At 35.4% G+C, this 10,629-nt stretch overlaps 1 protein-coding gene across 1 annotated transcript; it reads left to right on the top strand.

Moving 5' to 3' along the window:
* Window positions 1–2,866: 2,866 nt before the first annotated feature.
* Window positions 2,867–9,434, top strand: LOC126184940 (CLIP-associating protein 2-like). Its single transcript, XM_049927613.1, has 2 exons — window positions 2,867–3,005; window positions 9,142–9,434. Exons 1-2 carry the CDS (start codon window positions 2,904–2,906, stop codon window positions 9,343–9,345), a joined length of 306 nt encoding a protein of 101 aa, XP_049783570.1. The 5' UTR covers window positions 2,867–2,903; the 3' UTR covers window positions 9,346–9,434.
* The last annotated feature ends 1,195 nt before the right edge of the window (window positions 9,435–10,629 follow it).

Here is a 10,629-nt window from a genome sequence, read left to right as displayed (position 1 = left end):
TGATGAACACTAGAAAAAAGTCCTGTAAACATGTGTCCGGAAACAAACACTTGTTGAGGTATGGGTCTCTTTACTTTTGTTGACAACAGTCAGTACTCAGAGGCACACACTGTCCTTGTATTGATGTTCATTGGTCATTTCTTATTCATTGTGTTTGTCTTACTTTTCCATGTGGCAAATGGCACAAACACAGGAAAATGTCATGTATGCCAAAAAACACCTCCCATGCAACATTTAATCTGAAAACAAGTGTTCAGCAAGTTGTCCCAACAATTTACAGATGTGGTATCATTTGGGACAATGACAAAGCATCATGGTAGACTTCACACAGTTAACAAGAGGATATGGAGGAGCAGGTGTTATGAGTTGAAGAGGAATGGACATCTCTAAAAAGGGCCATCACAGAAGTTGGGGAGGAAAACATAGGTACAAAGAAGGTAACTGTGAAGAAACCATGGGTAACAGAAGAAATACTTCAGTTGTTTGAGAAAAGGAGGAAGTACAAAAATGTTCTGGAAAACTCAGGAATACAGAAATAGGAAGTGCAGGGAACCTGAGACGAAATGGCTGCTGGAAAAATGTGAAGACATCGAAAAAGGCACGATTGTCGGAAGGACAGGCTCAGCATGCAGGAAAGTCAAAAAAGCCTTCGGTGACATTAAAAGCAAGGGTGGTAACGTTAAGAGTGCAACAGGACTTCCACTATTAAATGCAGAGGAGAGAGCGGATAGGTAGAAAGAATACACTTGAAAGCCTCTCCGAGGGGGAAGATTTGTCTGACGTGATGGAAGAAGAAACAGGAGTCGATTTAGAAGAGATAGGGGATCTAGTATTAGAATCAGAATTTAAAAGAGCTTCCAAGGATTTGAGGTCAAATAAGGCAGAAGGGATAGATAACATTCCATCAGAATTTCTAAAATCATTGGAAGAAGTGGCAACAAAACAACTGTTCACGTTGGTGTGTAGAATGTATGAGTCGGGCGACATACGATCTGACTTTTGGAAAAGCGTCATCCACACAATTCCGAAGACAGCAAGAGCTGACAAGTGCGAGAATTATCGCACAATTGGCTTAACAGCTCATGCATCCAGGTTGCTTACAATAATAATATACATAAGAATTGGAAAGAAAATTGAGGATATGCTAGATAATGATCAGTTTGGCTTTAGGAAAAGTAAAGGCACAAGAGAGGCAATTCTGACTTTGCGGTTAATAATGGAAGCAAGATTAAAGAAAAATCAAGACACATTCATAGGATTTGTTGACCTGGAAAAAGCGTTCAACAATGTAAAATGGTGCAAGATGTTCGAAATTCTGGAAAAGTTGGGGTAAGCTATAGGGAGAGACGTGTCAGATACAATATGTACAACAGCCAAGAGGGAATAATAAGAGTTTACGACCAAGAACAGAGTGCTCGTATTAAAAAGGGTGTAAGACAAGGATTAGCGTTCACCCCTACTGTTCAATCTGTACATCGAGAAAGCAATGATGGGAATAAAAGAAAGGTCCAGGAGTGGAATTAAAATCCAATGTGAAAGGATATCAGTGATGCAGTTCACTGATGACATTACCATCCTGAGTCAAAGTGAAGAAGAATTGCATGATCTGCTGAATGGAATGAACAGTCTAATGAGTACATAGTATGGATTGAGAGTGAATCGAAGAGAGGCGAAGGTAATGAGAAGTAGCAGAAATGAGAACAGTGAGAAACTTAACATCAGGATTAATGGTCATGAAGTAGATGATGTTAAGGAATTCTACTACCTAGGCAGTAAAATAACCAATGACGGATGGAGCAAGGAGGACATCAAAAGCATATTAGCTATGGCATAAAAGGCATTCTTGGCCAAGAGATGTCTACTAATATCAAATATCAGCCTTAATTTGAGGAGGAAATTTCTAAGACTGTACGTCTGGAGTACAGCATTGTATGGTAGTGAAACATGGACTGTGGGAAAAAACGGGAACAGAAGAGAATCAAAGCATTTGAGATGTTGTGCTACAGACAAATGTTGAAAATTAGATGGACTGATAAGTTAAGGAATGAGGAGGTTTTGCGCAGAATTGGAGAGGAAAGGAATACATGGAAAACACTTATAAGGAGAAGGAACACGATGATAGGACATCTGTTAAGACATGAGGGAATCACTTCCATGGTACTAGAGGGAGCTGTAGAGGGCAAAAACTGCAGAGGAAGACAGAGATTGGAATACATCCAGCAGATAATTGAGGAAGTAGGTTGCAAGTGCTACTCGGAGATGAAGAGGTTAGTTCAGGAGAGGAATTTATGGTGGGCTGCATCAAACCAGTCAGAAGACTGATAAAAATGCTGTCCTGCTTCCTTAGACCTCGAGTACTGTGTGGCAGGTCCACTATACCCAAGATCTGCATGCAAGGCCCGTTGTAGGACCAAAAAGTCTTACACTGGCATTCCATGTAGGTCTGGCCTTTCTATATTGTGCCACCACATTTTATCCTGTGCAATTTCACCATGAAACATTAGTTTTCACAGTTCTAATTGATTACTAAAAGTATAGGCATGAGTGTGTGCTAGAGCAAAAATGTGTAACTGATTTTGATCAAATCAATGTAATGCATCAATGTTTTTCTTTGGAATTAGCATTATATTGCGGAGCTATAATTTTCAGTTTTGACTGGAAATACAGGGTGTGTCTTCTTTTTTATTATAAAACTATTTATTCTGCACGTTGCATACCATGCTCGGCAACTTCAGCTTATTTTATTTAGTAAATGTTCTCTTTAACAAGGAAAGGCATTTATGTGGAATATTTTTCAGGTGTCGAAAGCAGCTGAGCACTGCATTTCAGCTATTGGAAAATCACTGCCTCCTGAACAACTCATTAATGTAGTTTGTCCATTGATAAAAACAGGAGATCTCCCAATGAATTTGGGAGCTATAAAAATTTTAACTCGTGTCATTGAACACACTACGCAAGATATTTTAGAACCACATCTGAAAGAAATAATGGAAAGTCTCATCAAAGTGAGTGAATTATTTCAGTAATTAAGAACAAACTTAACCTATAATTACTATTTAACTTTTGTCACCTCTAACAGGTTTCATTGTCAGATAATAGTCTTTTGATATTTGGCTTTATGAGGTCTTTTCATGTGAGTTCAACAAAAGAGGAAAAAGAAAAAAAGAAAAAAATGCCCAACCAGCTCCGGTGCCCATGTGTCGCATGCCTAGCCCATGCAGCTGCCAATCATCCCTTCTGAATTCATATCCAGCACATCTACTGCCTTCCTCCAAGCAGCTCTATACGCATGCCCAACCCCACCCACTTTCCACCTGTTTCTCCCACTACCCGCCCAATATATATTAGCTCTTTCATTTTATTTGAAATTTATTACATTTTTAATACCACGATAGTGCAGAATGATACTTCATAATATTTTGAAAATAAATTAAAGTTTTCTTTTTTCATTTACCATCCAGTTTATGGGAAATTTGCTGATTAAGTACTCTGAAGAACACATTGTATAACACACAAAGGTAATGGAAGGGTACCCAAAATAATCCTGAAAGCATTAGCATCTCATTACAACTCTCAGGGGCAACTCGTAATTAATGTGATCAATTTAAAGTCATTTCATAGACATTTAGTGGCAAAGTAAAAAATTGAAGAAGAAAATCACTGGGGTGTTTTGTCTTGTGTGCTATGTTAAAAATTTTAGGTCACTTTTTATGAGTTTGTCTTACAGTGTCTGTTGTTTCAAACATATGTACAAATAATTATTAAGAAATATATGTGTTCAGTGTTACTGTTCTTAATAGTAAATAATATTTTGTTTAAAAACAAAGGGAGGAGTGGTAACTTAAGTCATATAGTGGTAGGGTTCTATCTTTTGTTATTACGTCACTTAATGAAGGCAGTAAAAAGGGATATACAGAAGTTAAAACTTTGAAAATTATGGGAAAATGTAAGAAAGAAAATAAGAATTGCATTAGATGCTGAAGTGCCAGAAAATTCTGTTCACATGGACTTGTTGCTTGATATGAAGGAACAGTTTTCACCAAGTTAAAAACTGCAATAACTGGCTGCATCAGCATCTACCTTGGTAAAACATTTGAAATACTCTTGCAGCTCCTGACTATTAGCTGTACCAAAAACTGAATATTTTAAAGAATAAGGTTTCTGAACAGAAAGTAGCCTGAAAAGATAGATGAAGCTTAAACCTTAGGTAATTGATTTAGTAAATAGTTTTTATGAACAGGGAAACAGCTGATTTTTATAAAAGTTGCGTGAAATGCATTCCAATTTTAAAAGTGAATATCCTGGAGGAGGAGGAGGAGGGGGGGGGGGAGCAGTTTATTTTATTCTGGTCAGTCTGCCCCAAAGCTTGTATTTCAGCCAGTGCTAAAGGTACCACCACTCAGTATGTTTCTGCACCATTCATTAGAAAATGCATTGAATTTAATCAGTGGGTTTTAACAGAAAGAAGACACATGATGACACATTCTGCAGACATAACAGATTTTATAATGAACCTTTCATGTAAACTGGAAAAACTTGTTCCACGCTCTTATTTTGCAAAGTTTCAGTCAAAATATAACAACGTGCTTAGGGTCAATTGCATAAAGCAGTTCGTCTTAGATTAGCACAAAAAATGAACTCAGATCAAGCTGGAGTAAGAAATCAGCATTTTTATAAACGTTAATCTCAAATTATATCACCCTGAACTGATATCATCCATGATTAACACACTTTTGTGGATCAAATCAATTTCAACTACAGCTGTAAGTTTACACCCTTGTGATGGTACACACAACAACAGGTTCTGTTGTGCTAATACAAGTTGAAAATAATAATAATAATAAAGAAATTGTTGTTAACACAAGATGTGTCAAGTAAATATGTGAATACGACTCCCTCACTGCAGAAGTTCAAATAATATTTTCAATCTGTGAGGCTGTGTTAAGTAAGTTACCAATGATTTATGTAATGGATGCAGATAATAAGTGATCTCATAATAACTCTTGGAGATAACTCATAATTAATGTGTTAATTTAAAGGCATTTCATAGAAACTTAAGTGGCAGAGTTAAAAATGGGATTTAGAACTATTTGCAGACACCAGACAGTAATGACTGAACATTTACTACAAAAAATGCTGTCTAGACATGAATAGCAGTAACTAAACAAGTGAAATTAAATTTTAACTGCTGAACAGATGCTTAAACTGCTGGCAACTGCATGTACATTGACGAACAGAAAAAGTAAGCATATGTAAGTCAATTCATATCGATAACAGCTCTACTTAAACAGACAGTGCAAGTGTACAGTTCTGCCACTGTCTGCACGAATAGTTTCTTTAGTATTGAATAAAAATAACTTTAAAGCTTGTGAACTATTGGAGCTTTCATTCACACAGAAAAGCATCTAAATCCATTGCCAACAGTCTGCGTTATGTATGTTTTTATCATGTTTAGCAAACTCCTGAAAACCTAATGCAAAGCAACAGTTGTTTACAGTTTGTCTCTGCAGTCAAATCAGCTGTGCCCTCTAACAGCCAAACCTGAGTGGCTTTAAATTATCAGCTGTCGAGTAGTGTATTTTGTGCAATAATGGTTAAAAAATAATTATGACAGCTCTGTGTTTTGAGGCCACACCACCTAGCATTCTAGGCAGATGTGGTGGACAATGTTCTATGTAGAAGAACATTAGGCACTGAGAATTATGTTGTTTCTTTTCTTTTACTTGAGGGATGTCTTGATCTTTTCTGGCTATGGGGAAGTTTGTTATGCTTATTTTCCACTGTCTTTACAACACAAGTCTTTCAACAATAAATACTTTGTGTATATGATGTACAATTTATTCCTGCAGTCAAAGCATGATAATAGATGATGTAGCAGTTTTGCCAGGCATGTCTCAGGGTAATTCAGATCAACACAGAACCTGATTAAGTTGATCCAAGTTCAGTGTAATAAGACACAGTGAAATTGTGAAATAGGTTCATTTTCTGAATTAAGATCAAAATTGACCTCCAATCAATGATTTTTATACAGTCAACCCTTAAAGGGTCATCTGATGTACACGTTGCCACAGCATCAGTGGACTTTCATGAAAATTACTACTTTACTACCCAGGAAGAAACCCAAGGTTACAGTTGGACATTTGACTCTTGCACTATACACCTATTGAAGTTAACCTCAGAAATACTGAGAATGAAAGATCATTTAAATGTCAGACCAGATGACACGCAACATGATACTTGTATGTTCTACAGAATTCAAAAACTATGCCAGATTTTATCATAGAAATGTATTCATAAGTACAAGCTGTCATTATTTTAGTGATAATGTGCAAGCCAATACAAAAATGAATATAATTTAATCAACCTATTTCTCCCATCAAAATAGTTTTGAGATCAGTAATGGCTGAACAGTTATTCTTTGCAACACATGAAAAAAGTGGTTGTTAGGGTGTAGAGAGGACAATTAAAATGTTATCTCAAAAGGAATGTATACAAATACCTGTACAAAATCAAGCATTATGTGAATCAGGCCAATTTCAGTTTTGTAATATTACAATCACCAAAGCTATTTTACCATGGAATAGTCCGTATATTAGTCACCTTCAGATGATGTGGTATGTTTTACAGAAGTTAAAATACTTTGAGGAACCAGAAGTGTCCATAACTTTAAGCCACTAGATTTATTAGGAAAATTGGAAGCAAGTAGGATCTGTAATGATGTGAAGCCCCTCTGGAAATATAATTTAAAGAATAAATTGAAATCCCTTTTGTGAGAAGAAAAATTTGATCCTATCTTGTAATGTAGCTTGCAAATATTACAATCTGTGGTGTGTGGGATTATCACTGAAATAAATAAAATAGAAAAGATGTTACTGTTCAATTCACGAACCTTTCAGAATCATCACTAACATTCCATTGGCTCAGAGTCCATCCTCTATTCAAGTAAAAATGTTGCTATTTTAAATTGTATTATTTTTACACAGTGTAGTTAAAAACTGAATAAATCAGGAAGTTTTTTTATTTTTTATTTTTAACTTAATTTTTTAAAACTGCTCCTGGTTGAGCCAGTTTGTTTTATAGCTTTGATTAATTAAGATTTCTCACTTGCACAGTTATGGACTACACTTGTTGCCATTGTTTCCTTGGTGTTGAAGTATTATTTATTAAAAAACATAACACTGAAAAGATTTTCAAAAAATACAAATGTTTGTGCAGAAACAAATTTTGTAGAAAATGAAAAGTGACTAGAAGGTTACAATATAGCAGAAAAAATACCATGTAGAAACAGAGACCCCTATTTATTTTTATTTTATTTCTTTCTTTTATGTAATGTAATGCTGAAAACCAAAATGTAAATGTAGATTTTATGCTGCCTTGGTGAATTTGCTAAAAGGTATTAAGTAACTACCACTACGTTTCATACAAATACAATGTTAAATGAAAAATATAATTTAGGTTCATAATTTTAAGCAAGCATCATTTTGCACCATTGTGGTGCTAAAATAGTAAAAACTGGCAAACTTTGAAATGCTACAGTATGAAAACAGAAACAGATTTGGTGCATTCTCTCTCTCTCTCTCTCTCTCTCTCTCTCTCTCTCTCTCTTTCCTTCGTTGTGTACATGGTGAGTCAGGAGAAAGGTATACACTTTGAGGAGTGATGGTATTAGTGGTTGTGAGCAACAACAAAAAATGGGTAGTTTCCTGCCTTAATAGACCACAAGTGTCCCTATCAAGTTGCTTGTCACAACTTCCTGTACCCTGCTGTGTTATGTTGTCAGCAATGACAATGTTTGAATAATACGAAAAAACAAATAACAGTGTACATTGAATGTGATCTATGTCGGAAACCATTCAGAATATGGCGTATGTCCATATGAAGTTTCTTGTTCAGAATCACCATTATCACCCCTAAAAGTATGTACCCTTTCTCCTGTCTCACCCTGTATACAGAAACACAAATGGCCGAATGCTGTTTATCTCAAGCACTTAATCCGTTGGGGTGATAGATAGGCACCTTTGTTGTTGTGATACTGTAATTCCACATTACAACAATAAGAAGCATGATTGTGTGGACAGTTGTTGAATATCAACCTTTGTTGTTGTGATATGGTAATTCCATATTACAACAATAAGAAACATGATTGTGTGGACAGCTGTTGAATATCATTGGCAGTAACATGGTGGTGAAAAGTCTTGAAACTTAGTTTGTTAAGATTTTGCTAATGACATGTATTGCATTATGGGGCCTCCTTGATGCACTCTAGTATCTTCTACTTGTCTCTGCTGAAATTGTGTGTTCTTCAAAGTGTAAAGCCTTACAAGACATTTGAACTGATGTTCTGCACTACTGTCCAAACCTATCGCCTTTGCGTGGTTTTTGACATTATGTTGTACGAAAGACAGAATTTTCTGGTTTTCGTATTATTTCAAACCTGGCATTTCTTTGTTCTACTTGTAAAACTTTTCCAATGTTATTCTGAAGTTATAATAAGCTTCTAGTAGAAGAACTGATTATTTTTTAGCTCTGTGTTGTCCAATACAGAATTAAACAAAGTTTGTGTGATGTCTATGTAATAATTGTGGTATCACTTTTGAACATCTGCAATCCTTGTTGTTGCTGCCATGAATATTATATATAGTATTTTGTGAATGTAAGTAGTGAAGTAGAAATATTGTGATACATTGTGTACATTTTTGTTATATGATGTGAATTGCTATGTGATAGATGTCAGTTGTAACACAAACATTCAACTACCTGTATTAGGAAAATCATTAATGAGAAATTCGTATTTGTAAATAACTCTGCATCACAGGGACATAATCTTTTTTGGACTCATAAGCAAATGTCATATAAGGGATTAACAGACCAGCAGGAATACAGGAAATGGGGGTTTGCAAAGTATCATTTACAACAGAGTGTATTCAGAGTTATGTTAAAAATGAAAATGAAATTAAAGACTTGCCTATGGTGTGAAAGAAAGAGTACAGCACCCCATACCATAAAAACAAAACATATAATATTTTGATCATTTCCAGATATTTACATTATTTTAGATAATTTTTAAGTGTTAACATTTCTAGGACTAATTAGCTACTTTATCTCATTTTTATTTCAATAAATAATTTGTTTTGTTTACAGGCATATGATAATGAAGAAAGTTCTGTGAGGAAATCTGCTGTATTTTGTATGGTAGAATTACATGGTATTGTTGGAGAGGCAGTTTTGCAACCGCATTTAGCTAGCTTAAACAACAGTAAGCTGAAGCTGCTTCACTTGTATATCAAACGATCGCACCATGGTGGTTCGAGTGGCATCACTTCACCAAAACCCACAACGTCGTGAAACTTTTAATACTCGTTAATTTCAGCTTTAATGTATTCTATCATTCCAGTGCTTGTCAATTTTTTTAACAAAACAGAGTTTTCCAGTTATTAAAGCCCAAAAATAAACAGTATATTGCATGTATTTATTTTTCACCCATTAATTCCCATATATATTTCACTGCGTTGTTTTATAGCTACAGAAATTATTGTAGCACATATTTAGTTCAGTGTAATACATGTGTGTGAATGAACAGTGAACAGGAAGTAAGTAACATTTTCTGCCAACTGCCAATACTGGTAACAGGTGCAGATACCAGCAGTAGAATGTTTTATGTTAGTGGCTTTTCAACTAATTTGACAACCGGTGACAATATGAAACACAGTCAGTGAAATGACACACAATAATTGGGACCAATTCTGTTATATTCTGTATTGCTACGAAATATACAGGGTAATTATAATTAAAGTTAAACTTTCAAACCACTGTAGAAATAATACCACTGGTCATAATGACGTCAAATTGCAACGGAATATTATCGGAGAAGGGGAAAAACGTATGGCAGAAGAAAAATAAATACTTACAAAATGTCACAATAGATGGCGCTGTAAGCATTATAATTTAATAGTGGTCAATTACAAATGACAAATGAATCTCACAACCATTCCTAAGGTGTAAATTTGATGTTAAACAAACTTTACTACTCAGTGTGCATGGATGTATAGATGTGATACTGTTAATTATGTAAGCTCATCCACCACGGCAAGGTCATATCACATCAGATGGGAAAAATCGGTTTTTAATTGTGCTGAGCCCAAAAACCGCATAAAAAGCATCACTCACATCAGTTTTTAATTGTCCTGAGGCCAAAGACCACATAGAAAGCATCAATCACGTCAGTTTTTAATTGTCCTGAGGCTAAAATTCGCATGAAAAATCATCAATCAAAATCAAATCGGATTATTAATTTCCATTTGACTGGTGCAAAACATGTTATATGCTGTCCACCGTTTTCTGAAACAAGTCAAAATTGAGAAACAGCATGTTCCACAACTGATCAAAATGTTTCTGGGGTCATGTTCAGAATGTGTTGTGCCTTTAATGCAGCTGTGTTCGCAATCAGCACACTGAATGTAACATCTTTCATAGCCACACAGCCAAAAGTCACTTTGATTAAGATCAGGTGATCTGGACAGCCAGGTGTAGGGAAATGGTGGCTGATAATTCTAGCATTTCCAAAATGGTGCTTCAGCAGCTGATTAACTGGATTTTCAATGTGTTTAGGTGTGCCATCTTGCATAAAAA

This window comes from Schistocerca cancellata, chromosome 4, assembly GCF_023864275.1.
Source record: "Schistocerca cancellata isolate TAMUIC-IGC-003103 chromosome 4, iqSchCanc2.1, whole genome shotgun sequence".
Classification (NCBI taxonomy): Eukaryota; Metazoa; Arthropoda; class Insecta; order Orthoptera; family Acrididae; genus Schistocerca; species Schistocerca cancellata.
Note: the sequence above shows the minus strand (reverse complement) of the source record. Positions and strands in the feature narration are given on the sequence as shown.